The sequence below is a fragment of the Vanacampus margaritifer genome, chromosome 1, assembly GCF_051991255.1.
Source record: "Vanacampus margaritifer isolate UIUO_Vmar chromosome 1, RoL_Vmar_1.0, whole genome shotgun sequence".
Lineage (NCBI taxonomy): Eukaryota > Metazoa > Chordata > Actinopteri > Syngnathiformes > Syngnathidae > Vanacampus > Vanacampus margaritifer.
This window is the reverse complement of record NC_135432.1, coordinates 10,793,586-10,821,348: the sequence shown is the minus strand read 5'-3', so window position 1 is coordinate 10,821,348 and position 27,763 is coordinate 10,793,586. Positions and strand designations below refer to the sequence as shown.

Below are 27,763 nucleotides of genomic sequence, written 5' to 3'. Positions count from 1 at the left end.
TGCGGTTCTGCATGACGGCTAAATGGATGGTTGTCTTCCGTCTGAGGCATCTTTCTGGACATTTTTACCCCTCATATTCTATCGGTGTGCGTCTTTATGCTCTCATGTCCTCATTTTTAGGGCGGTATTTGCCAAAAGCACAGCACTGATTGGACTTGAAAGTCTGTGGACTACTGGACTGTTATAAAATTTCATTTGTGGGTGGCTGTTCTTAAAACATATTTTTGTTGAGTTTTTACTACACAATACTTGCACACAAGAACTAAATAAATACAAACAAACTAAACCAAAACAAATAAAGACTAACATGCCCACTTTGAAAACCAATTCAAACAAACTAATGGAAAAACAAAGCTCAAAACGAACCAGAAAGTAACTGTAATGAAAGTTTCCAAACTATCAGGTAGATGCCACGGACTTCCGCTTTCTGTGTTTTACACATCAGCGCCGTTTTTCGGCCACTGCTGGCCGCGTTCCAACACTAAGCACCTCCACCCCCAAAAACCGCGCGCTCCCACTCATCGGCAAGAGGGCGTCTCGGATATCTGACAATGAGACAGACACTACACACTCGCATTCTCGCGCCCGTCGACGGGAACGCGCAACCGAGGGGCACAAAGGCGGAAGCGCAAGTACTGGGACGCGGCCCACACGTCACAAACCGGAAACGGAAACAAAGTTGATAGGTGAAAACCCGGAAGTCCCGCCTCCTCCGTGGCATCTAGTCCGTTCTAATCCTGGAAGCTTTTTCACTTTTTTATGAGGTGCCTCAGCGGTTGGACCTTGCATCTTTACCTCAGCCGCAATTGGAGGAATTTCACTCCCTTTCTCTCTTTTTTTTTCTAGACTCAAGGGCCTCGTCAGTTTGTGGACTTTTGGAGCAAACGTAAAGACAGACGCGAGATGGTGGCACGCTCACACATGACTCACATTTCTGTGTGTTTCCCCTTGATTTTCCCTGCAGACGTTTGCAGCATTGCAATTGATTGGCAACATCCGCCGCTTTATCAGCTGACAAGAGCTCAAATCTGCTCGATCAGAGGCAATTGCTCATCATGACCCGGTTAGCATGTGATAGAGACAGAGGATCCTTTTTTTCCCCCCCCTCTCAACATCACGCAGATGGAAAACATGTGACAAAAAAAAAAGGGAAAAGTGGAATGCTGTGGTCATTGTGTTGCCTTATTTGGAGCAGCGCTTGCAAAACTGCAACTGTCCGTTTTTTCTTTTGTTGTCTTTTCAGCCAACTAGAAAAGGGGGAGACTAAAAGAAATGGGTCCAATTAATGGAAGCTACAATTAGAAAAGTGATCATGTTCGCTTTTCAATTGACGCCATCACAGCTGCAGTTCATGTTGAGGTCGTTTGCTGTGTGCCTTTCTCGGGACAATAATAAATTAATTTATTGTTAGATAAATGAAAAGCTCTCTGACAGTGTCAACCCAAAGTCCACATGATCGTCTGTTGAAGGCTCTTTTTTTGATGAGCTGATCGTGCGTGGACATAATCTTTAATATTTGCTGCCATCTCGTGGTACCTTTGTGGCATTGCAACTGGGAATCGTTTTAAAGGCTTGCCACTGCCTCCAAGACAGGTCTTTTTCGACAAATAACAGACATCGGTTCCACAGTTAAATATGAACATTTAACTACAAAGTATTTGTGCTTTCTTACTTCACACGAGTGCATTTATGTCATGCCATTGCAGTGTTTCTGCACGTAAATAAGTAAAAGTGTCGAAGGAAGTGAAGGAGGAAGCTCACGTTTCTTTTAGGAAAATAAAGATTTAATAAACATTGGCAGTTAACTTGAGTGGGGTTGGCATTCATCTTCTAACCAAATACAGAATCACTCATCTATTTGAAACAGTGGCTTCCGGGAGCTACAGGATGCTGCAAATGGCCACGTGTTGACATCAGGGAACAAAAAAATAAAAGCATCAAAATTGCACCAAACAAATCACCTAAGCGGCCCATGATTGGACAAGCCGAAAGAAAACTTTGTCATGTCATATCTGCATGATCAGTTCAGGACCAATTCAAGACAGACGTCAAACTCAAATGACAACAATTTCAGCAACCACTTTCGGTTTTATGTTCGGCATGTTTGTGCTCAAAATGAACTTTGGGGAAAGGATGGGGGAATGTCAAGAAGTTTTCAGCTCAGTGGGATGAGACAAGATAAGTGCTGGATACATTTATATTACACCGGACATTTAAATTGGAAAGGAACAAAAGCTAACCTTGAAGTAACTGAAATATATATATTTTTTAAAAATTGTCCTAAATAAATGGAAGACAAGTCGACAAAGTGAACTACAGGCTGAGTCTTAAATACGCCAAATAGCGTGAAAAAGGAAAGGGAAGGCTGCATAGAATCCGGTCTCTAATGTAGAGAAGACAACATTGCACAAGATCAAAAAGACACCCGACAGCCCGACGCCGCAAACGTCAATCTGCCAATAAATAAATCCACTTCAGTCAGCGCCACCATCACAATATACAAAAAATTAATCAGTAGAAAAATATCATGGCCTTTTGTTCGTTTGTGACGACGACGGAAAGCGCAGAAAACGGCTGCTGCCAATCAGACGAATCCTCGTGTGGCCTTGACAGCGCAATTGCAGTTGCAAATTTGTGCAAGATGGGAAGACTTGCAGATAGCTGCAGTTGGATCAGAAGGGACGGAAGAGCATGATTGGCTGTGGCCGGCAATGGGCTGAAGCCCGAAAAGACACACATACAAAAAAAAAACAAAAAAAAAAACAGAGAGAGAAAATGACATCAGATATTGTGAGCAGCAGTTGAACATTTCACAGAAACGGTCGAAAATCTTTGGTGGGCAGCCGGCTTTGTCTTGGCGCTTCAGGTCGGGGCCACGTGAAGACCAGTGGCTCCATCTTGCAGGTGGACCTCCATATTAACTCATTCACTGCCATTGACGGCTATAGACGTCAAAAATTCATTTAAACTATTTGTATTAACTCTTTGACTGCCAGACGTTTTCAGAAAAGGGATGCTGTGGGTGCCAGCCGATTTTAAGCATTTTGACTGATTTTTCAAGGTCCATAGAAAATTATGTGTTTGGACTATGGAAACACATACCACCAAATGAAAGATTGGACTCTCATCTTTCATCAGAAAAAAAAGTTTGTTTCTACCTTATTCCGTTTTTCAGTAATCAACAATAGAAAATGGTTAGTTTCACCTCTGTTTTGAAACAAACATCTTTTAACGTCTTTGGCACTCCTCCATAGGATTTTACTAAACGTTATTTAACGTTTTTGGCAGTCAAAGAGTTAATTAAAAAATAATAATCTACTGCTGTTAACAAGAGTATGAAAATCTATATATTTTTTTATTGTATATTTAGAACAGATATCAAATGTATGATTAATTGTGAGTTAACTAGTGAAGTCATGCGATTAATTACGATAATATTTTAAAATCGTAATTAATCGCATGACTTCAATAGTTAACTCACGATTAATCACACATTTTATATCTGTATTTCTAAAAACATTTTTTAGGTTTTCATACTCTTTTTTTTTTTTAACTAATAGAAATAGTTCAAATGAATTTTTGACGTCTATAGCCGTCAATGGCAGTGAATGGCGCTCTTACAAATCAGTCATTTTTTCCCCATGTTACATTTTAAACCGAATCAATCGTCCCTGTTTAATTTTTTGGGGGAAATAGGAAGAGCGAATCATGCAGGGAATTTAGTCACCCTTCTTCTTCTCCTGTCAGAATACTGCTGAGCTGCTCCACAGGTTTGAAGAAAGACGGTAAGAGTTCTCGTCCCTCTCGTAAGAGAAGACGAGCTACTACTACTGCTGCTGCTGGACCAGCCGCCAGTAATGCGGCATGACTTTACACTCGGGCAGGTAGAGCGCCATCTCCAGGGCCACCAGGATGGTGAACTCAAAGCTGATCAGCTCCCGCCTGCCGATGCGGAAGCGCTCCTCCAGCTTCTAATGAACACACAAGACATGCTTTCAAAACTTTGCTTCTTCACTAATTGTTCCTCCGAGGGCTCCGTTCATGTCACTTTAATTGCACATGTCTGATTTTTATTTTTTTTTTAATCCTTCGGTTTCTGCAAATTGGTGTGTGTGTGTGTGTGTGTGATTTATATCACATCTTGGGGACCATTTTCTGGGTTTTTACTATCATTGTGGGGACCAAGTGTCCTTGTGGGAGCATTTTGATGGTCCCCATGAGTCCAAACCTCTTTTTGAGTGTCAAAACTTGGTTTTAGAGTTTAGGTTTGAATTGGGTTATGGTTGAGGTTAGGGTAAGGAATAGGGGGTAGGTAATCATTTTTGATGCTTGGGGTTAGGGGAAGGGACTCGGAAATGCATTATGTCAATAATATCTCCCCACTAGATATATAAACCCAAAGTGTTTGTGTGTGTGTGTGTGTGGTCTTGTTGTCGTCACATAGTGGGGCCAACATTTTGGGATTTCACAGAGTTGTGAGGCCTTCCTGGCCATGTGGGGCCATTTTGCTGGGTCCCACAAGTATAGACCTCTTTTTGAGGGTCAAGACTTGGTTTTAGAGTTTAGGTTTGAATTGGGTTATGGTTGAGGTTAGGGTAAAGAATAGGGGTAGGCAATCATTTTTGATGGTTGGGGTTAGGGGAAGGGGATAGGAAATGCATTATGTCAATGAGATGGCCCCAGAAAGATAGTAAAACAAATCTGTGTGTGTGTGTGCGTTTATATCACATCATGGGGACCATTTTCTGGGTTTTTACTATCATTGTGGGGACCACGTGTCCTTGTGGGGGCATTTTGGTGGTCCCCATGAGTCCAAACCTCTTTTTGAGTGTCAAAACTTGGTTTTAGAGTTTAGGTTTGAATTGGGTTATGGTTGAGGTTAGGGTAAGGAATAGGGGGTAGGTAATCATTTTTGATGCTTGGGGTTAGGGGAAGGGACTAGGAAATGCATTTTGTCAATAATATCTCCCCACTAGATATGTAAACCCAAAGTGTTTGTGTGTGGTCTTGTTTTGTCACATAGAAGGGCCAACATTTTGGGATTTCACAGAGTTGTGAGGCCCACCTGGCCATGTGGGGCCATTTTGCTGGGTCCCACAAGTATAGACCTCTTTTTGAGGGTCAAGACTTGGTTTTAGAGTTTAGGTTTGAATTGGGTTATGGTTGAGGTTAGGGTAAAGAATAGGGGTAGGCAATCATTTTTGATGGTTGGGGTTAGGGGAAGGGGATAGGAAATGCATTATGTCAATGAGATGGCCCCAGAAAGATAGTAAAACAAATCTGTGTGTGTGCGTTTATATCACATCATGGGGACCATTTTCAGGGTTTTTAGTAGGGGTGTTAGAAAAAATAGATTCGGCAATATATCGCGATATTACAGCGCGCAATTTTCGAATCGATTCGATATGCGGCCGAATCGATTTTTAAACATCAATTTTTTTATGGGAATATTCAACAAAACGTCTTACTTAGGATTAGGATTTACACGTTAAGCATGGAAGAAGGTTATATTAATGGAACATTAAGCATTAATATTTTATTTCAGTGCTGTTCAAACATGCAACCTGTTTGTTAAATGCAGTGGCTCAGTTATAAGCCTGAATTTTCAGATAAATAAATACATTTTCATACAAATCTTGCAGTGTACATGTAAAAGTTTACTGATTAGTATTTTCTAAATTTGAGTAAAAGAAAAAAAAAATCACAATAATCAATTAATAGATTAGTATCGGGATTATTCGGTATCGAATTGAATAATGACCTATGAATCTTGATATGAATCGAACTGCCAGGTACTAGACAATTCACACCCCTAAATTTTAATATCATTGTGGGGACAAAGTGTCCTTGTGAGGACATTTTGGTGGTCCCCGTGATTCCAAACCTCTTTCTGAGGGTCTAAACTTGGTTGTAGAGTTAAGGTTTGAATTGGCTTTTGATTGGGGTTAGGGTAAGGCAGTCAGTTGTGATGGTTAAGGTAAGGGTCTAGGAAATGCATTATGGCAATGAGATGTCCCCACTAGAAATGTAAACCCAACATGTGTGTGTGTGTCTTACATCAATGAGATGTTTGACCTCCTGCTTCCTTAGATCACTGCTGATCTTGGCAGCCAGTAGGATGCAGGCAGCTGACACCAACTTCCTGTTCAATAAAGGAATAAAAAGAAAAGAGTCGCCTTGAGTTGTAATGACAACATGACAACACTAAGGGGAGCCAACGCGTCACCATGCCCAGTTGACTCTTGCTTTTGGAGGAAAAAGCACTTTTAGTAAAAAATAAATAAATAATTTAAGGACCCCTTTTTATCCATTTTGAAAATTATTCAGCTGTTGGTGACTGCTAAGGAGGAACTTTCTTTTGGGGTCGTTTTCAGCGGCCCGAGACAAAAAGCAGGCCTACCTGTTGTGTTTGTTGAGTCGCCCCTGCAGCACCAACTTCTCAAAGTAGACGAAGGCCATGGCGACGGTGGCGGGCTGCAGGCCGCAATCGTCGCCCATCGAGCGCATCTCTCGCTTCAGACTGCCACGCACAAAAAAAAAGCAAAAGATCATTCGCGATTGGGGGCGGCAGCGACCATTCCGCTCGGCCGCTTTCTGAAGGTGGGGGTGCCTTGACGACGTCATCACTTCACCTGCGAATTTTACTCAGGGTGAGTTTGATGTGAGGAAATTTCTCCTTGAACGTCTCGTTCATGTCTTTCTTCAGGTCGGAAGGTTTCACATATTCGATGACGGTCGTCTGGGCGAACAAAACAAAAGCCGTTTTTGTTTTCAAGCCGTTTTCACTCACGACCAGGAAGCGCGTGCGTGTATAAGTGTGTGCGCGTGTAATTCTTTTGGAAGTGATCCCACTAAATTGCTGCCTATCAGGCGTCGCACTAAGATGACGTGTGCGTTCTGAATCCATTTGCCGCTCCTTGACTCTTGCCAGCCTTTTGTTGTCACCGTTTCCATCTTTTTCCAATAAGACATTTTCAATAACCTTTGTTGAGGTTAAAACTATTCAAATTTTAGCATTTAAAATGGAAAATAATACAAGTTTTCTTAATAGCGTGAAAAAACATACAAAAAGCAACAATTAGTAGTACACTCTGACTTCATTCTTTAATTCAAATGATTTCTTCTTCTCCTTCACTTTCTTTTGTTAGAAAAAAAGACGAGCAAGCAAAATAGCTGCAGAAAAAAATGGAAAATGGCTTCAATAACTGCCACTTTGATGATGAGCTAACAGAAACCGCATGTTGTCAAGTTCGCTGCCGTCATCTAGTAGTGAAATGTAGATCACGACACACACAAAAAGCCGACCAAGTGACAGGTCAAAAGTCAAACCTAAAAATAAAAATAATTTCAAAAATCATTTGTCGAGTCACTGCAGAGCGAAATGAGAATATCTGCAAATGTTTGAAAATTGAGAAGATGCTGCAAAAATCTCAAATAAGCAAAAAGTCTTGTTCGTGTTGCAAAGACCGAAGACGCACAATGTGTTTCATTGCATCAACATGTTTGTTCCAAAAGAAGAAAAATGTCACCATGTATGAGGCGAAGATCAGCACCCGCTTGTGTTTCCCGCAAGGCCACTGGGGGTCACTGAGGACGTTTGGGTCGTAGTCCGTCACGTCCTCCAGTCCTGCAAAACAGGAGGCATGCGTGTCACATATAGGCCAACCGACTTCCTCTTGTCTTTGCTTAAGAGCAGACGTCATTTTCGGTCACGAAGCAGCCATCACATGCAATGACAAGTCCGCCATCCAACTGAAGCGGCAAGCAGGCCTTTCTTCTTCTTTCCAAAGACTTTGGCCAAAGATGTCATCTGGTTGTGGGCTTACTTTTTTTTTTACTACCGCGTCACATGACCGAGAATAGCGGTGAAGCGTGTGGACAGAAGCAAAAACCAATCAGGTGATTTTCTAAATCGTTAGCCTGTACCCCATAGGTGTCAAACTCCGGTCCTGGAGGGCCGAAGTCCTGCAGGTTTGGGATGTCTCCCTTCTCCAACACAGCTGATATTTGATCAGCTCGTCAACAAGCTCTGCATAAGCCTGATTCCGATCCTGCTGATCGGAATCAACTTGTGTTGGAAAAGGGTAACCTCCAAAACCTGCAGGACTATGCGGTACCCTGTAGCATCATTCAAATTCAAAAGTCCTTTGCAACTTACTGTCAAAATATCAGTAAAACAAAACGGTGTGCTTGCTAAAAAAAATAATAGGCAAAAACGGACGGAAGCAACGTTGTGACTTTGAGATGCAAAAAAAAAAAAAAAAAAGAGCACAGTGTAAAAGTGGAATGAGAGCACCGACACATTCATGAGCACAGCTGCGTTGTGTTAATGAGGCGTTCTCATGACGGACTAATAACAAGCCTTTGTTGGCGCGGAGCACACGTCACATATGTTGTGTTTACACCTCAGCACAGCTGCGGCAAAACGGCCTTGCGTTGGGCTTTGTTTTCTCTCCAAGCGTGCTTCCTTCCTGTCACTTTCCACTCACCGCAATCTTCTTCCAGTTATCACAAAGCAGCAACATGACAGTCTGGTTGGAACGACCTCAAAATAGTTCCTCAAAATGTCCACTTAACCCATTCACTGCCATTGACGGCTATAGACGTCAAAAATTCATTTGAACTATTTCTATGAGTTTAACATTTGTTCCCACTTTTATTAACAAAAGTATGAAAACCTAGAACTTTTTTTGTATTAGAACAGATATAACATTTTTGATTAATCGTGAGTTAACTAGTGAAGTCATGCGATTAATTACGTTTAAAAATTGTAATCGCCCGACGCCCCTAATTTTTTAATAATCTTTTCTTAAAAAAAATATATATATATATTAAAAATAAAAAAATAATGTTTTTTTGTTGTTGTTTTTTTAAAGAAAAAAATATTCAAAAATTAGGGGCATCAGGCGATTAAATTTTGTAATCGTAATTAATCGCATGACTTCACTAGTTAACTCACGATTAATCACAAATTTTATATCTGTTCTAAATGGAAAAAAAAAATTCTAGGTTTTCATACTCTCGTTAACAAAAATGGAAAAAATGTTAAACTCATAAAAAAAAAATTAAATACATTTTTGACGTCTATAGCAGTCAATGGCGGTGAATGAGTTAAACGCGCCCTTGTAATGATTATTAGGGAGTAAGGTAATGATTGCAAAAACATGAAGTGCGTCAGCAATCATTCAACATTCCCGAATCAGCAGAATTTATGATGAGACAAGATTTCCCAAATATGACTGTGTCTTAAATTGCTACATGTGGTTGGAACGGCCACGTCAACCTGAGTCCAATGCAGCAAGAATTTTGAAAACTGTATGACAGTCTTCCAGACAAATTGTTTTTTTTGTGTCGGGAAAAAAATGGCATTTTGGGGAAGGTTTTTGTGGAATAACACCTTTAGAAAATGTGGTCAAAACAGATTATTTGTCAAGTTGACACAATGACACGTAATTTTCATATGCTACTTGGGAATTCCTTCTCCCATTGGCTAACAAGTTTCAGCTTTTAAAATATTCTCTGCTAAACTGGGATGGGCCGAAATTCCGAGGGGCTCTCCAAATCGATGCATCAAAAAGTGTGTGACATTTCACGTTGTTTATTATGTGACTTTTCCTAAAAACGCAACTTAAATGGAAATCAAAAATGTCCTTTGCAACATTATTGAATGCCACCGTTTTTTTAGCCATCTCAGGGGGCTGCCATTTTGTCCTGTACTGCCACCTGCTGTTGACTGAAATAGACGTCACAGTGCCCACGGCCTCGCCTTGCGAATGTCACGTGACCAAACCCAAACATGATAAGCCAAATCTAATACGGTATGTCCTAAAAATTGTACCAAAGATCCTTGAAACGAAATCACATGATTTTGCTTGAAAACATAACAAAATTAGAAAAGACTTTTCCTTATAGTCCTCAAATTCTGAAGGTTTGTTGTGTACACGGAAAATGCAGATAATGCGTGTGTGCGTGTTCTACCAAGGTCGAGTCCCACGGTGCTGTTGAGCCGACTCGGAGGGAAGCTCCTGGCGGGCACGCTGCGGGCGCTCCTGGATACGGGAATTTGAAGCGTCAGGTCGCCGGCGGACGACGGCTTCTGCCCGACCAGGGCGTTGGTGGGGTACAGGAACTGCGCGTACGACACCGACTGGGGCAGACGCAAACAAAGCGTCACGCGGGAAAGGATTTTTGCCGGGCGGGCGGGTGTTGACGTACCCTGCCGTACGTCTCCAAGTGGAAACCTTCCAGTCCCATCATCTCCAAGGAAGTGGAAATATTCCCGGACGAGTGTCTCCTCCGGGGATGGCTCAACACGGGCTCACTGGAGACACCAAGCCAGACAAAAACAAAAACATTCATTTGACTGGAGAGCATTTCCAGCCCTCTCGACGCACATTTCAGTTCAGTGCGGCGAAAACTCAACAGGATGTGTGAGAGGATACGCTGAACGTTTTAGCATGAATTGTAACAAATGGGAAAAAAAAACATGTTACTTAGGGTGCGGGAGACGGTGCCTAGTTGCACGATAAACATTTGCTTTTAAATTAGGTCATTTTCACCCTATTATGGACATTGCACTCTAAAAAAAAAAAAAAGTTGGGTCAATAATAATCCAAATTGGGTCATAAAGGGAACAACACAAATGCCTGGGTTAATCATTTAAACCAAAAAGTCAGTTCAAATAAATAACACAAAACAACCCAAATAATTGTTTTGGGTTATTCCTTTAAAAGGTAGGGTCGGTCTAAAAAAGAAAGAAAAAAAAGGGTTGTTTGGTGGGTTGTTCATTTAAACCAACTTTTTGGTTTAAATAAAAACAATTTTTTTTACCCAATTTGAATTATTTTTGACCCAACTGTTTTTAGAGTGTGTCATGTCCACTCTGTCATAGTAGAATATCAATTGGTCTAAAAACCTTTCAGAAAATCAAAATCAATTTGTTTAACACTACACAGTCTGAACCATGTTGCTAAGTGAAGATCCACCATTAAATGTTACATTAGCTTAAAATGTCCACCCTGTCAGCAGCCCATATTTTGCTGTTTGCATGCAGTTCATTTATATAAAAAAAAATAAAATAAAATGGTTGTTTGGTGGGTTATTTATTAAAACAACTTTTTGGTTAACAAAGTAAATAACCCAAAACATTGGTTCAATCCCCCAAAAATGGGTTGTTTTGTGTGTCATTCATTTGACCCAACTCTTTGGTTTAAATAAATGAACCAAATCGTTGGGTCGGTCCCTTTTTGACGCAATTTAAGCTATTTTTGAATAATTTTTTTGTTTTGCATTCACAACGCAAAAAATTAGGTCAGTCCCCCCAAATTGGAGTTGTTTTATTTTTTTTAAAAAAAGAAAAAGTTAGTTGTTTGGTGGGTTGTTCATTTAAACCAACGTTTTGGTTTAAATAATGATTTAAAAAAAATTAAAGATCCAATTTGGATGATTTTTGACCCAACTGTTTTTAGTGTGTGTCATGTCCACCCTGTCACCGTAGAATGTCAATTAGTCTAAAAACCTTTCAGAAAATCAAAATTAATTTATTTAACACTACACAGTCTGAAAAATGTTTCTATGTGAAGATCCACCATTAAATGCTAACATTATATTAGCTTAAAATGTCCACCCTGTCAGCAGCCCATATTTTGCTGTTTGCATGCAGTTCATCTATAAAAAAATTTTTTTTAAAAATGGTTGTTAGGTGGGTTATTCATTAAACCAACTTTTTTGGTTAACAAAGTAAATAACCCAAAACATTGGTTCGATCCCCCCAAAATGGGTTGTTTTGTGTGTCATTCATTTGACCCAACTCTTTGGTTTAAATAAATGAACCAAATCGCTGGGTCGGTCCCTTTTTGACGCAATTTAAGCTATTTTTGAATAATTTTTTTGTTTTGCATTCACAACGCAAAAAATTAGGTCAGTCCCCCCAAATTGGAGTTGTTTTATTTAAAAAAAAAAGAAAAAGAAAAAGTTAGTTGTTTGGTGGGTTGTTCATTTAAACCAACGTTTTGGTTTAAATAATGATTTAAAAAAAATTAAAGATCCAATTTGGATGATTTTTGACCCAACTGTTTTTAGTGTGTGTCATGTCCACCCTGTCACAATAGAATGTCAGTTAGTCTAAAAACCTTTCAGAAAATCAAAATTAATTTATTTAACACTACACAGTCTGAAAAATGTTTCTACGTGAAGATCCACCATTAAATGCTAACATTATATTAGCTTAAAATGTCCACCCTGTCAGCAGCCCATATTTTGCTGTTTGCATGCAGTTCATCTATAAAAAAAAATATTTAAAAAATTGTTGTTAGGTGGGCTATTCATTAAACCAACTTTTTGGTTAACAAAGTAAATAACCCAAAACATTGGTTCGATCCCCCAAAAATGGGTTGTTTTGTGTGTCATTCCTTTGACCCAACTCTTTGGTTTAAATAAATGAACCAAATCGTTGGGTCGGTCCCTTTTTGACGCAATTTAAGCTATTTTTGAATAAATTTTTTGTTTTGCATTCACAACGCAAAAAGTTAGGTCAGTCCCCCCAAATTGGAGTTGTTTTATTTAAAAAAGAAAAGAAAAAGTTAGTTGTTTGGTGGGTTGTTCATTTAAACCAACGTTTTGGTTTAAATAATGATTTAAAAAAAATTAAAGATCCAATTTGGATGATTTTTGACCCAACTGTTTTTAGTGTGTGTCATGTCCACCCTGTCACAATAGAATGTCAGTTAGTCTAAAAACCTTTCAGAAAATCAAAATTTATTTATTTAACACTACACAGTCTGAAAAATGTTTCTACGTGAAGATCCACCATTAAATGCTAACATTATATTAGCTTAAAATGTCCACCCTGTCAGCAGCCCATATTTTGCTGTTTGCATGCAGTTCATCTATAAAAAAAAAAAAATTAAAAAATGGTTGTTAGGTGGGTTATTCATTAAACCAACTTTTTTGGTTAACAAAGTAAATAACCCAAAACATTGGTTCGATCCCCCCAAAATGGGTTGTTTTGTGTGTCATTCATTTGACCCAACTCTTTGGTTTAAATAAATGAACCAAATCGTTGGGTCGGTCCCTTTTTGACGCAATTTAAGCTATTTTTGAATAATGTTTTTGTTTTGCATTCACAACGCAAAAACTTAGGTCAGTCCCCCCAAATTGGAGTTGTTTTATTTTTTTAAAAAAAAGAAAAAGTTAGTTGTTTGGTGGGTTGTTCATTTAAACCAACGTTTTGGTTTAAATAATGATTAAAAAAAAATTAAAGACCCAATTTGGATGATTTTTGACCCAACTGTTTTTAGAGTGTGTCACGTCCACCCTGTCACAGTAGAATGTCAATTAGTCTAAAAACCTTTCAGAAAATCAAAATTAATTTATTTAACACTACACAGTCTGAAAAATGTTTCTACGTGAAGATCCACCATTAAATGCTAACATTATATTAGCTTAAAATGTCCACCCTGTCAGCAGCCCATATTTTGCTGTTTGCATGCAGTTCATCTATAAAAAAAAATATTTAAAAAATTGTTGTTAGGTGGGCTATTCATTAAACCAACTTTTTGGTTAACAAAGTAAATAACCCAAAACATTGGTTCGATCCCCCAAAAATGGGTTGTTTTGTGTGTCATTCCTTTGACCCAACTCTTTGGTTTAAATAAATGAACCAAATCGTTGGGTCGGTCCCTTTTTGACGCAATTTAAGCTATTTTTGAATAAATTTTTTGTTTTGCATTCACAACGCAAAAAGTTAGGTCAGTCCCCCCAAATTGGAGTTGTTTTATTTAAAAAAGAAAAGAAAAAGTTAGTTGTTTGGTGGGTTGTTCATTTAAACCAACGTTTTGGTTTAAATAATGATTTAAAAAAAATTAAAGATCCAATTTGGATGATTTTTGACCCAACTGTTTTTAGTGTGTGTCATGTCCACCCTGTCACAATAGAATGTCAGTTAGTCTAAAAACCTTTCAGAAAATCAAAATTAATTTATTTAACACTACACAGTCTGAAAAATGTTTCTACGTGAAGATCCACCATTAAATGCTAACATTATATTAGCTTAAAATGTCCACCCTGTCAGCAGCCCATATTTTGCTGTTTGCATGCAGTTCATCTATAAAAAAAATAAAATTAAAAAATGGTTGTTAGGTGGGTTATTCATTAAACCAACTTTTTTGGTTAACAAAGTAAATAACCCAAAACATTGGTTCGATCCCCCCAAAATGGGTTGTTTTGTGTGTCATTCATTTGACCCAACTCTTTGGTTTAAATAAATGAACCAAATCGTTGGGTCGGTCCCTTTTTGACGCAATTTAAGCTATTTTTGAATAATGTTTTTGTTTTGCATTCACAACGCAAAAAATTAGGTCAGTCCCCCCAAATTGGAGTTGTTTTATTTTTTTTAAAAAAAGAAAAAGTTAGTTGTTTGGTGGGTTGTTCATTTAAACCAACGTTTTGGTTTAAATATTGATTTAAAAAAAATTAAAGATCCAATTTGGATGATTTTTGACCCAACTGTTTTTAGAGTGTGTCACGTCCACCCTGTCACAGTAGAATGTCAATTAGTCTAAAAACCTTTCAGAAAATCAAAATTAATTTATTTAACACTACACAGTCTGAAAAATGTTTCTACGTGAAGATCCACCATTAAATGCTAACATTATATTAGCTTAAAATGTCCACCCTGTCAGCAGCCCATATTTTGCTGTTTGCATGCAGTTCATCTATAAAAAAAAATATTTAAAAAATTGTTGTTAGGTGGGCTATTCATTAAACCAACTTTTTGGTTAACAAAGTAAATAACCCAAAACATTGGTTCGATCCCCCAAAAATGGGTTGTTTTGTGTGTCATTCCTTTGACCCAACTCTTTGGTTTAAATAAATGAACCAAATCGTTGGGTCGGTCCCTTTTTGACGCAATTTAAGCTATTTTTGAATAAATTTTTTGTTTTGCATTCACAACGCAAAAAGTTAGGTCAGTCCCCCCAAATTGGAGTTGTTTTATTTAAAAAAGAAAAGAAAAAGTTAGTTGTTTGGTGGGCTGTTCATTTAAACCAACGTTTTGGTTTAAATAATGATTTAAAAAAAATTAAAGATCCAATTTGGATGATTTTTGACCCAACTGTTTTTAGTGTGTGTCATGTCCACCCTGTCACAATAGAATGTCAGTTAGTCTAAAAACCTTTCAGAAAATCAAAATTAATTTATTTAACACTACACAGTCTGAAAAATGTTTCTACGTGAAGATCCACCATTAAATGCTAACATTATATTAGCTTAAAATGTCCACCCTGTCAGCAGCCCATATTTTGCTGTTTGCATGCAGTTCATTTATAAAAAATAAATAAAAATAAAATGGTTGTTTGGTGGGTTATTCATTAAACCAACTTTTTGGTTAACAAAGTAAATAACCTAAAACATTGGTTCAATCCCCCAAAAATGGGTTGTTTTGTGTGTCATTCATTTGACCCAACTCTTTGGTTTAAATAAATGAACCAAAACGTTGGGTCGGTCCCTTTTTGACGCAATTGAAGCTATTTTTGAATATTTTTTGGGTTTTGCATTCACAACGCAAAAAGTTAGGGCAGTCCCCCCAAAATTGAGTTGTTTTATTTAAAAAAAAAAAAAAAAAAGTTAGTTGTTTGGTGGGTTGTTCATTTAAACCAACTTTTTGGTTTAAATAATAATAATAAAAAATTAAAGACCCAATTTGGATGATTTTTGACCCAACTGTTTTTAGAGTGTCACGTCCACCCTGTCACAGTAGAATGTCAATTAGTCTAAAAACCTTTCAGAAAATCAAAATTAATTTATTTAACACTACACAGTCTGAAAAATGTTTCTACGTGAAGATCCACTATTAAATGCTAACATTATATTAGCTTAAAATGTCCACCCTGTCAGCAGCCCATAATTTGCTGTTTGGATGCAGTTCATTAATAGTAATTTTAAAAAAAAAATGTGTGAGCTTAACCATTATGTTGACTTATTATGAATAGGAAGTTTTATGGAAAATCAAAAATTTTGGGGTTGGCTCTCAATGGCCACCTTATGCTGATATTGACTCGTGCTACTTTTTTTTTTCACTGGCAGTCATTTAGACTTCCAGTCAAAAGAATGAATTTCACAACAACAAAAGTACAGTTTGAAAATGTTGTCATCCTTCCGTGTGGACATGACTGTCTTGTGCTTTGCCCAAAAATAAAGATGTGTTTGTGTGCTTGCATGTGTACCTGAGGTAAAAGCTTTCTCCGTACGGTAGAACAGAGAAGGCCGCACACAGGGATCTTTTAGCGCAGATCAACACGATCCTGAAAGAAACAAAACACACGTTGGCGCTTCGTCTTCCGCCCATCGCAAAGTCAACATTGGCTCAAATCACTTTTGTCCTCCGGTCGTGACGTTTGCATTTGCATTTGCCTGCGCGCACGCAAAAGAGCACTTGGTTCCCATGATGCGTGGGAAAGTCGAGACTCGGTCGTCGTCTGTGGGGATTTGACCCGACTGGAAATGAGCAGGAAACTTCCACATTACAGTCATTTTGCCATTTCTCGGCATTGTTGTTGAATTCATATCCGGGTATAAAAGTTGGAGGAGGAGCAGCGTGGCGGTGCATGCGTATGCCTTCTACAAGCGCCATCGGCAGTGGATATATAAAGTCTACACACCCGTTTCAAGGGCATGTTTTTGTGACATAAATCATTTCCAATTTTTTCCCAACATGAATGTGACCTTTAACCTGTTCAACTCAAATTAGTTTGCTAATAAAATAATACGCGGAAAATGTGGTTGCCCTTACAAGTGATTGTGCGGCACATTGCACCTCATGTTAAATGGGATTAAGCACACACTTGCCAGCATTTCATTTTGATTTTTTATTTTTTCCCGGTTTTTTTTCTGCCAGCATTTCAAATGCGCCTGTTGAACCCCAAATCAAGTTCAGATTGCAGTCCCTGTTCATGATGATGTCACCGGAACACGACACTTTCGGTTTGGCATTCTTCAAAAAAAAATAAAAATAAATGCTTCTAGTTAACAATTTTATTAACAAAAAAAAAACCAAACAAACAGCAAAAATCATAGAGAATAGAAACAATAGAAATATAGAAAAAAAAGAGGAAAAAAAAGGACAAAACTGATCAATCAAAAACTGAGTAAGGCACATCAAGTTATAGCAGGAGAGATGCAATCCTTAGCATGTGATTGGTCAATGTCACACAGTAACCATAGTGAGTTATAAATAAATAAATATTTAAACAGTAATCATCGCGAAGCAAGTCACAACAACATCATAAATAAGACAAAACAACAACAACCTTTTGGAATTATGGCCTTTAAGTTCAACCACAAGCAGCCACATCACCGTTCTAACAGGGTGTGCACACATTTGCAACTACATTATTTAAGATGAAGATTATTACTATCTCTAAGAGATTCAAATAATAATAAATTGTATCGAATAGTTTATAAGTCACAATGGAAAGAAAAGAAAAAACTGCCAATTGAACAGGGGTGTGTAGACTTTTTATATCCGCCGGATGTATTTAATTTTTTCCACTTTGTGGTGCATGTGCATGATCCTCCATCATGACTGCTGATCTACAAACAGCTGTACTCGATGCTCAGGGCTCGATCTATTTCGGAACGATCAGCCACAGTTTATTTCTATTTTTATTTCCATTATTCACAGAACTTCTCATTCTTGTCCCCCTGACCCAGAGGCCTGATTTGTTCCGTCTGCAAGGAAGGACAAGAATAGAAAACAATTATGCTGAACACAATCCCAGTAAGAGACAAAAGCAATGGCTCGGAACGCGACAAGCTGCATCAAACAAGAATAAATACCGTAATAACACGGTTAGTACGAGACATTTCACGTCTATTTCTCGCCTCCGCGTCAGAGAATGAGCCCGCCTCCTTTAGCAGACTTTTTTTTTTTTCTCCAGAGTTCACTGCTGTTGATGGAAATTATCTTTTGAATAAAACAAAACAAACCAAAAGAAGACAAAGCAATTTCCGAGATAAAAATTATCTTTTATGAAATCAGTTTGAACGCTGGAAATGGAAACCAAACGTTCAGTGCCGCTGACGTCGAGACACGTCATTTACTTTTCGCGCACACTAATGTCAATTTCAAGCTTGTAACTAACTGTAGTGCCCAACACACGCCAGTAGATGGCAGCACAATCGGCACAACCAATTTAGAGTCTGCATGACAAATTACCAGGGACAAAACTAGTTGGAAGTCAGACAAGTTTTGGCATTTTGGACTCAAAATATAAACGTAGTCGCTGTTGCAGAAGACAATCTTGTGTAGCTCTTGTAAGACGGGTCCAAATGTTTTCAAACGGTCGGCAGTAAGCGGTGACGAAGCGTTTGAATGTTTATGGCAGGAGCGCTTTGTGAGCATTTTGCCAGCTTGCACTCGCTTGATGTTGGCAAACATTGATGGCTGACGTGAGCGTGGCCTCGTTGCATAAAAAAAAAAAGTCATGCTTTTTTTTTTTCTAGAGAGCTCAGTATTGTTCATTCGGTAATTTTACCGATTTGACATGTCATCATCATTGCTCTCCTTTTTTTTTTTTTTTTTTCTTTTCATGCTTATGGTCAGTCGTCATAGCGCTGCTTTTAAACGGACCCGAAATGTCCTCACATTCCCCTCCGAGCAAATACGTGGCTCGTATTGCCCGTTTATGGTTCGGTTCCCGCCAACATGCGGCAAAAACGTGTTTTGCTCTTACCTGCTGCCCCTGGTGTCGTACTGCTTCATGTTTTTGATGAAGTGGATCTTCTTGGTGTGCCGCGGCCTGGGAGAACCGCCGGACAGATTTCGGCTCCTGGATTACAAAACACATAAAATCAGGATCAAGGGCCTGAAAAGCACATAAACCACACTTGACACATAAACAAATTGGCTTGATGAAGTGCGTGCGTGCGTGTGTGTGTGTGCGTGCTTCGGGCCTGAGCACACGATAACATCTTGATTCCTTCTCATTGTTCTTTGGGCCCTCAAGTGTGTGTGTGTTCTTCAACTTCATGACTCAGCACATTTTCTTTTTTTTTAATTGTAACAAACAGAGTTCAGGTGTTTGTAAATATGCTAACAATAAACCAATATGTTGTGTTTAGGGCCGATACAGATACTGATCATTAGTAGGGAAAGAGGCCGATAACCGATATTAGGAGCGATAGCTAGTTATTTTCACAAAAAGTGAAAATATTAAAAAATACGAACGACTTCTCTAAAGTTTGGTGAATTTTTGTAACATGTTTATTTGAGCAACATTTTAACATTTTCAAAATGTTCTTTTTTTTTAACCTTAATCTTTTTAACTCATTCACTGCCATTGACGGCTATAGACATAAAAATTAATTTGAACAATTTCTATTAGTTTAACATATTTTTCCATTTTTGCTAACAGTATGAAAACCTAGAATTGTTTTTGTATTAGAACAGATATAAAAATTGTGATTAATCGAGAGTTAACTAGTGAAGTCATGCGATTAATTACGTTTAAAAATTGTAATCGCCCGACGCCCCTAATTTTTTAATAATCTTTTCTTTAAAAAAAACATTATTAAAAATAAAAAATAAATGTTTTTTGTTAATTGTGAGTTAACTAGTGAAGTCATGCGATTAATTATGATTACAAATTTTAATTACATATTTTTGATAATCTTTTCCTTATATAAAAAAAGATTATATATTTTAAAAAAAGAAAAAGAACAGATTATTAAAAATTAGGGGCGTCAGGCGATTAATTTTTTTTTATCGTTATTAATTAATTACTTTACTAGTTAACTCACGATTAATCACATATTTTATATCTGTTCTAATACAAAAAAATCTAGGTTTCCATACTCTTGTTAACAAAAGTGGGGAAAAATGTTAAACTAATAGAAACAGTTCAAATGAATTTTTGACGTCTATAGCCGTCAATGGCAGTGAATCAGTTAATCTAGTCAGTAGACATCTTTGTTTTCCACGGAAGAGGATCGGGACCAATGAAGAGGGGAAAAAAGTTTGGCAGGTTTCTCACTTTATTCTCAGAATTCTCACTTATCTCAGAATTCTGATTTTAAAAATAATTCTGAGAATAAAAACAGAATTCGCACTTTGAAGTCAGAATTCTGAGAATAAAGTGAGAATCCTGCCAAACTTTTTTTCCCCTCTCTTCACTCCTCCATGATTATTCCTTGCAAATGGATCACTGTGAAAGGAAAGCAACGAGCACCGCAATTATTTGCTCGTCATCTCCTTGCAAGCGTTTCTTTCCCGTGGCGACTTTCTGCGGGAGGTCGTACGCGACGTTGACGCCACGGATTATACCCCCCCCCCTCCTTCCTCAAAACCAGGCCAAGGAGAGCAGCTCAGTGACGTCACAGCAGTTACGCAACCGATGTGACATCAGCACAACACGCATGCAGCACCCCCCCAAACCCCCGCCCCGCTGACTCCAACGTCACGACGGGCGCGTTGCTCTCACGTTTCCTTCATTTCCACACATCTCATCACTGCATTTCCCCAAGACATTCCTATCACCTGATTTGGGGGAGGGGTCATGAATACCATGTTTCCCGCGAGGATTCCCATCATCAAGATTGGTAGAAATAGATTTTTTTTTTTATTGGCCAAGCCAACATGAAACCTTTTGATAACCCATTTGCATTTTTTTTTTTTTTTAAAGCTTAGTCTTGTTTCAATAAATTGCTACATTCGTAGATATACGCTTTGAACTGTTCTAATTAGGAAACACGTGCTTTAAACAGCATTATCAAACAGCGTTATTAAAATGACATTTTACTCTTTAGACACGCTAGCATTAACTTTGTGAACCAAATTCAGAGTTACATAAAGTATGCAGTAACTGTAATTTACTGTATATAAAGTAATAAATTGTAAATATATATTTTTTTTTTTTACTGTATATAAATTAGTTACTTTATTCTAAATATAGTAAGAAACTGTATACATGTAAAAACTGTAATTAATTGTTAAAAAAAATGTGTAAAAAAAAATACGTATTTTTACAATAATTAGCTAGTAACTTTTTATGCCAGTTATTTACTGTCAATACTTGCCAGCGTGTGGCTCTTTAATCACACAAGACTCAAGAGTCAGCATCCATCTTTGGGCTTGACTGTGAGCCGTCACGCCACGGGATTTTCTCAGCCTTTCCGCGGGAACCTTCATTCCACGACATTTTAGAGGATGCTCAGGAATGTTGCATTTGTGTGGGAATCGTGGCTGAATGAAGACATCCAAACATAACAAGTGACACGTTGGCAAAGAAAAGACAAAAAACAGATGGACCTCGGTTCACTTCACGTTTTGTTTCACCATAAACAAGAAAAAAGAAAATGAGCTGAAAAAGGCTCAAAACGTACGAGGAGTTGTTGCTTCTTTGAATGTGATCACAATAGAGCTGACTCACAAATCGACAGTTAAGATCATCTACAAATGATTTTGGTTTGTCTCCGGGGGGGATGGACTACACTCTGTGTGTGTGTGTTGTGAGTGACAGCCTGTATCTAAATGCGAGCAGCAGATCCCATCAGCAGCCGCCTTCTAATCGGCGTGACCCGCGGCGACCCTCCCTCATGAGAACTTCATTTCTCCAGAATGTTGTGGAAACTTCTGTGGGAACGGAAAACAAAAAAAAAAAAAAAACGCTTCACTGCTGCTGATGGCGACGATTGTTGTTGACATAGAAGACAAACATCCGCAAGCTTTTTGTGAGCTTTCATGCTGCTCAAAGAGACAACAAACCAATCCTTTTTTTCCCCGAGAGCTCAGTATTGTTCATTCGGTAATTTTACCGATTTGACATGTCATCATCATTGCTCTCTTTTTTTATCATAATTATTATTATTATTATTTTTTTTTGTATGTGGGTGAGTATGTGTATGTGCGTGTATTCACCTAAAACCTATTAAAAAATCCCATACCGTTCACCTAAACCGAACACTTCCAGCCAGAGTCGTGAGGCCGTCAGGTGACCCGAGGAAGGACCAAAGAAAAGAAAGGAAAGTGAAGACAACAAACCAATTCTGACTTGTTTGAATCTCAGCACAGCTTGTCTATTGGCTTCATAATAATATACCGACAAATAATGTCACTACCAAATATTTTTACAATTGATTCTTCTACCGATTAATCTGTAGTTTTTATACTCAAAGGAGCGTTTGCTTTGACAAATTTTTGAAAAATGCTTGTCTTTTTATCATGCCGCCTCATGAAGTGAAAAATGCATAAACCTATAGAAACTCAATATTTTTTCCACACTTGCACAAAGCTAACTAATCATTGTAGATGTGCGTTTTCCCAACCTCTTTTGATGCACGTATTTTACAATAGAAAAATGTCACACCAAGTAAAAATGTCACAAATGCTAATCTCAACTCAATGCACACAATTCACAAATGGACTTCTAGTAGCGGACTGATATTTTGTTGTACGAACGGCAAATGGCTAACGGACCTTCTGCCAGCTCGTGTGAGAGCGTTTCGCGTTTCTGCTTGTCACTATTGGTTGCTGGCATCGATAGCTGAACATCCAATCAAGTGAAACTGAATGAGAAATTGCCACACCGTTGCTGCAGATGATGTGGTTGTTGATTGTTTTGCGACATGACCAGCGTCCCTTCAACGAGTCATTACAGCCGCCGGCCTTTTATCTTCCAAAAATAGTGGCGCTGACGCAGCGTCTAAAAAAAGCATGTGAAGTTGTCTCTGCTTTTTGTCAATTGCATTGCCGTTTTTTTTTTGCTTTGCAAAAATATTTGCCAGCCTCTCACGAGCCTTCTCGGGCTAGTTTGTTTGATTCCACATTGAACCGTTGAGCCTCGTCACCTACATCCATCTCATTTTCGTCTTCGCACTTCCTGATTGGCCAAATTAAATGGACGACAAATGCAAATAATAAAACATCTGCTGAGGTTCGCACAACTGTTGCCCCAGGGGCCGTACAGGAGAAGAACAATCATTATAGAGCGTTTGCTTTTCGCCCCGAAATTGCCTTGTTTTGAAGGTGCAGTCTTGCAAATTAGCCAATTGCCCCACCCCCAAACGTCGAGCCAAGGCCGAGTACGCCAGCGTTACCATGACAACCGAGGGCTTAGCCGCTCAAGTCTAAAGGGAAAAGCTAGCCCCCATAACCACAAAGTTAAAGTAGATTTTCTCTCAAGAGGGCAGCACTTCCTCAATAAAATGCAAAAACCCTCAATTGAAGAGGGTTTCATTTTTTTATTTATTATTATTATTATTATTTCTTAACTCATTAACTCCCAGCCATTTGCACTGAAGCAAACCCCTCCGCTCCCCGGCTGTTTTACTGGATTTTGACTGATTTTGCAAGGCCCACATAATATTGTGTTCTATTGCTATAAAAACATGGAACCTACCAAAACAAAGATTAGAGTATCTTCTTTCATCTGTTTCCGTTTTGCAATTAGCATTAGAATATAGCTAAGTTTCATCATTATTCACAAATCTGTTTAGAACTGTGGGTAAATCAGCTTGTTTTCAACATGGCCCTGGTTGATCTCTTATACTCTGTTGCCACCTGGTGGCCGTTTTATGTAATTACTACCATTGCTTCACCCGTTCTTTGAAGTTCAGAGGCTGCATCGAAGCCTTCTGTATGCTCTAGCATAAAAAAATAAAATAATAATAAACGTATAAATATGTCTTAGGGAGCATGGTAATATTTAAAATAGAACGTATTTATATATTTTTGGGAGCAAATGAGTTAAGGACAATCCGTCTGCTGTCGCGGAAGACGACAGAAACCGCAGACGGTTTTCTGCTGAGAAGCTGAAATTTGAACCGAAATGACGTCTGATCCGCTTCTCGTCCCGACTAAATATCTTCTGCTGCTCGTCGTCGATGAACTGACAAGTGGCCGTGAACGTCCGTCTTCAATCTTTGTCGAGTGTTTGCATTTACGGTACGAAGACGTGCGCAAATCCCCTCAGTCAATCCGGAGCAGCGACTTAGTGGCCGAGCACCAGTCGGAGATTAAACGCCTTGCGCTTCAAGCAGCACACGCATGCGAGGGGCGGGCTTTGCGAGGGGGGGGGGGGCTTTGCGAGGGGGGCGGGGGTGCTTCAAGGTGGCCATCACTGAGCATGCCTGCTGCAGTGTGTCTGGCAACACCACATAAACACCGGCAGCATCTGGAAATAAAGATGGAGGCTTACATGGAAAGAAACAAGCCTCAGAGCGCGCTGCAAACCAAAATCAAAACCAGAATCAGAATCAACCTGATTGGTTGGACCAATCTTCCCAAGACCTTCCTTTTTCACAGCCCCTGCCGCTGTCCAAATTCTGTCTTGTGTTTTTTCTACATCTCCCGAAACAGGAATACGGTGGCGCCTTGAGATACGATTCGTATCACCTGAGCAACTGTGATGTCATCTTCAGTCGACAGCAAGTGACAAAATGGCCGCCCCCTGAGATGGATAAAAACGGCTGGATTTTGCTGCATAACTCATATTCCACAAATGTAATATTAATCAGAATGTCATGTTTAGACTAGTGAGGTCACATTTAACCTATTACTGTCAAGAAATGTTTAAGGTTGACTTCCCTTTTAGCTTATTTGCATTCTCGAAAAAGCAAGTCGCTTCCTACATAGGAAATACTGACTAAGTCACACAAAGTCCCGAAAACAAATGACAGCTGGCGCCTGCTTTGGACGGATGAACGAGGCCCGTTTTCACAGCCTCTCGTCACGTGCAAATAGGTTAAGCGGCGTTTAGCGCCACAGGCTTGAAACGCTGCCAAAATGGTGACTAAACGCAAAAAGTGGGCCTGCCTGAACAAACTTCCTTCTACGGTAAACGCATTCGCTCCGTTGATGTTGACCAGCTGATCTGATGTTCTTACTGCTGCATGTTTGCATCTGCCTGAGCAAAAAAACAAAAACATTTTGTTCTTGTGTGACGTCACTTTGTCTGTCTGTGGTTTTTACACCTCTGCCCCCTCCCACTTCCCCTCGGCAGAGATGCCAGTTCACAGAATCTTGCACCAACAGCCACAATTGCCCATCTGAGATATTTCAGGTGAGCAGATTCTGTCATCGTCATTGGAAACAAAAATGTCTCAAAGATATTTGAGAGAAGAAAATCACGTGTTGAAGTAGTTAGCATAGATGTCAAATGACACTTCGGACAAGTCGGGTCAAACTTCCCCTTCGGCTTCTCTCATGTTGCTTTCAACATCAAGACACATTAAACATTCAAGCAAGCCTGAGCAGAACTATAGTTGGAATTGTACGTATTCTTGATTAAATCAGCGAATAGAGAGCATTCGTCCAATTGGACAAGCGCTTTGTGGTCCAATTGCGGAGCAATCCACATATTGTAACCACATTTGAGATTTCAAAATTACATCTCCAGACTTGAATCAATCAAATGTGACACTCAAATACTATTTAATACTGACTCCAGCAAATACATTTTCTAGTTAACTAGAAATGGATAGATGGTATTTTCAAAACAATTTGTCAATCTTCATTAGTTGGTTGGATTCCCTTTGCCTTAACCACTGACTGGGGGTCGTGGAAGCCCGGGTTTCCTAGATGCTTGCTGCCAGCTCTTTTGTCTAGTGTTCCTCTTGTAGTATTTCTTCACATTATTCAAATTTTTTTTGACATCCTGTTTTCGTGGGTTTTATGAGCTGGAAGCCCAAATAGTGTTAAGAAAATACTTGAAATCACTTAAATTGTGGGCTCTGAATCTATAATCTATGAAAGTTTGATTTTTTTGAATGGAATTACAGAAATATACAACTTTTTGAGGCTATTAAAATGTTTGGACGAGCCCCTGTATATTTATATGAGAGGCCATTGTGAGGGTCGAGTCAAGGTCGCAGAGTGGAAATATCTCAGTGTTTTAATCACCTATAATGTGTTGTTTTCTTAGTGTTAATCTCATCGTCTTCGTTTGGAAGTTGCCTGAAATATTATGGTTTGAAATGCTGCTGTTTCTTCATTTCCCCCCCAAACATTCTAGTTATCAAAAGGTGTTGGAATTATTCTTTAATGCTTTAAATGGGCTCATTTCTGTCCTCAGAGGGCTTCAGGTTTACTTCATTTAATAGTTTTTGAGGGGGCTTCCGTCTTTACTGGGGCTCCCAAGAAACGCCCCAGAACTTTTTTTTTTTTTTTTTGAGAATGATTGAACTAAGAATAAGAATAAGTTGTGCTCTCGTCTGCTGTCTTGCTCTCACCTTTGCCTCAAGTCGGAGGAGAGCGAGTTGCAGCTGTGCACCGACAGCAGCGTGGATGACTTCCGCGGAGCCACCGGCGACGGCAGCAGGCTGCAGTTGGATGGCGACGGCGACGGCGAAGGCGAAAGCAGGTGGCCGTCAGCTGCCCACGGCACCGACTCCCTGCGGCGGCCGAGCAGTAGCTCTGCGTCCCCCGCGTCGGACGGCAGGACGACTATGGGCGGCACGGCCAGGAGCCCCGCGCTCGGCCGCTGCGTCGCTTTCGTTTTCACGTCGCCGCAGCTGACGAAAGTCGACAAACTCGCGGCGCGCGTCCCGTCGTCGTCCGAAGCGAGTTCGCTCCGCTCCGGGACGTCGGCGTCGTGTTGCCGCTGCGTCCCTCCCTGCTCCGCTGAGGCGCTTCGCACCGGGCGGCCGTCCAGCGAGATGTTGGACAAGAACAAAAGAGCGGCTCGTCTCCGGTTTGAATGCTCGCGGTTCCTCCGGATCTGCTCGCGAGTTTGGCTTTTTGTGGCGGCGCCGTGCTGGGCGCAGGCGGCCGCCGCCATGCTGCGCGTCCCGGCGCCGATCGAGCAAGTCCAAGTCCAGCAGTGGAATCGCACTCTCAACTGTCAAATCCCTTTTACCCGGCGCGAGGTGGCTTACGCCCTCCCGCAATCCTATTGGATCAAAACTGGCCTGCGTCATGACGTCACAATACGCACTCTTCCGGGAGAAGATGACGCCGTCAAACTGTAATTAATAACGTGTGTGTAGTGTTCACAATTTGTTTGTGTATTCTGTTGAAATTGTTTCATAAAGTTATAATAGAAAAATAAAAATGACGCCATCAAAGATAAATTAATGAATAAATAAACAAGCAAATAAATAAATAAATAAATAAATATGACGCTGTCAGTTGACTGGGTTTGCAGTAGGCCTACATGCAGCTAGGTTGAAACTTTTCAAACGAGAGACATTTCTTGAAAAATGATCACCGGATTTGCTCAATATGTTATTAACTCTTTGACTGCCAAAAACGTTAAATAACGTTTAGTAAAATCCTATGGAGGAGTGCCAAAGACGTTAAAAGACGTTTGTTTCAAAACAGAGGTGAAACTAACCATTTTCTATTGTTGATTACTCAAAAACGGAATAAGGTAGAAACAAACTTTTTTTCTGATTAAAGATGAGAGTCCAATCTTTCATCTGGTAGAATGTGTGTTTCCATAGTCCAAACACATAATTTTCTGTGGACCTTGAAAGATCAGTCAAAATGCTTAAATCGGCTGGCACCCACGGCATCCCTTTTCTGAAAACGTCTGGCAGTCAAAGAGTTAAGAATAACGCTGGGGAAGACAACTACTGCTAAGATCTGACAGCTGCTGAATACATTTTTGGGTGCAGAGTCCAAAGCTGATCTCAGTTTTTCTCTAGCAGGTCATGAAAAATACTGTAGACTGATATTATTGTTCTATAAAAATGTTCAAATATTGACATAGAATGAAATATGAATGAAACAGGCATGGCTGCAATGTTTAACATTATGTTTTTACAGAGG

The 27,763-nt window shown here is 39.4% G+C and overlaps 1 protein-coding gene and 3 long non-coding RNA genes across 4 annotated transcripts in view; 2 read left to right on the top strand and 2 right to left on the bottom strand.

Moving 5' to 3' along the window:
- LOC144055530 (uncharacterized) overlaps positions 1–27,763 on the bottom strand; it is a 146,326-nt gene that overhangs the window by 22,676 nt on the left and 95,887 nt on the right. The window lies entirely within an intron of this gene.
- On the top strand, positions 662–1,810 carry LOC144034799 (uncharacterized). Its single transcript, XR_013288286.1, has 2 exons — positions 662–764; positions 847–1,810. It is a non-coding gene; the product is annotated as an uncharacterized LOC144034799 (long non-coding RNA).
- Positions 1,763–26,837, bottom strand: cables2b (Cdk5 and Abl enzyme substrate 2b). Its single transcript, XM_077543842.1, has 10 exons — positions 26,224–26,837; positions 18,732–18,827; positions 16,224–16,301; positions 10,216–10,321; positions 9,979–10,147; positions 7,530–7,627; positions 6,633–6,739; positions 6,401–6,520; positions 6,058–6,142; positions 1,763–3,971 (listed from the first exon to the last, which is right to left on the bottom strand). Exons 1-10 carry the CDS (start codon positions 26,769–26,771, stop codon positions 3,828–3,830), a joined length of 1,551 nt encoding a protein of 516 aa, XP_077399968.1. The 5' UTR covers positions 26,772–26,837; the 3' UTR covers positions 1,763–3,827.
- On the top strand, positions 6,418–10,111 carry LOC144034794 (uncharacterized). Its single transcript, XR_013288285.1, has 3 exons — positions 6,418–6,650; positions 9,686–9,818; positions 9,983–10,111. It is a non-coding gene; the product is annotated as an uncharacterized LOC144034794 (long non-coding RNA).

Bases quoted from the DNA above. Each gene is read 5' to 3' on its own strand.
- cables2b (XM_077543842.1), bottom strand. From the start codon at position 26,771: ATGGCGGCGGCCGCCTGCGCCCAGCACGGCGCCGCCACAAAAAGCCAA. The intron at 18,828-26,223 runs GTGAGAGCAAGA...TTTGTAATCCAG, and splicing joins TCCTCCGACTTGAGGCAAAG to GAGCCGAAATCTGTCCGGCG. The intron at 6,521-6,632 runs GTGAAGTGATGA...TGTGCGTGGCAG, and splicing joins ACCCTGAGTAAAATTCGCAG to TCTGAAGCGAGAGATGCGCT.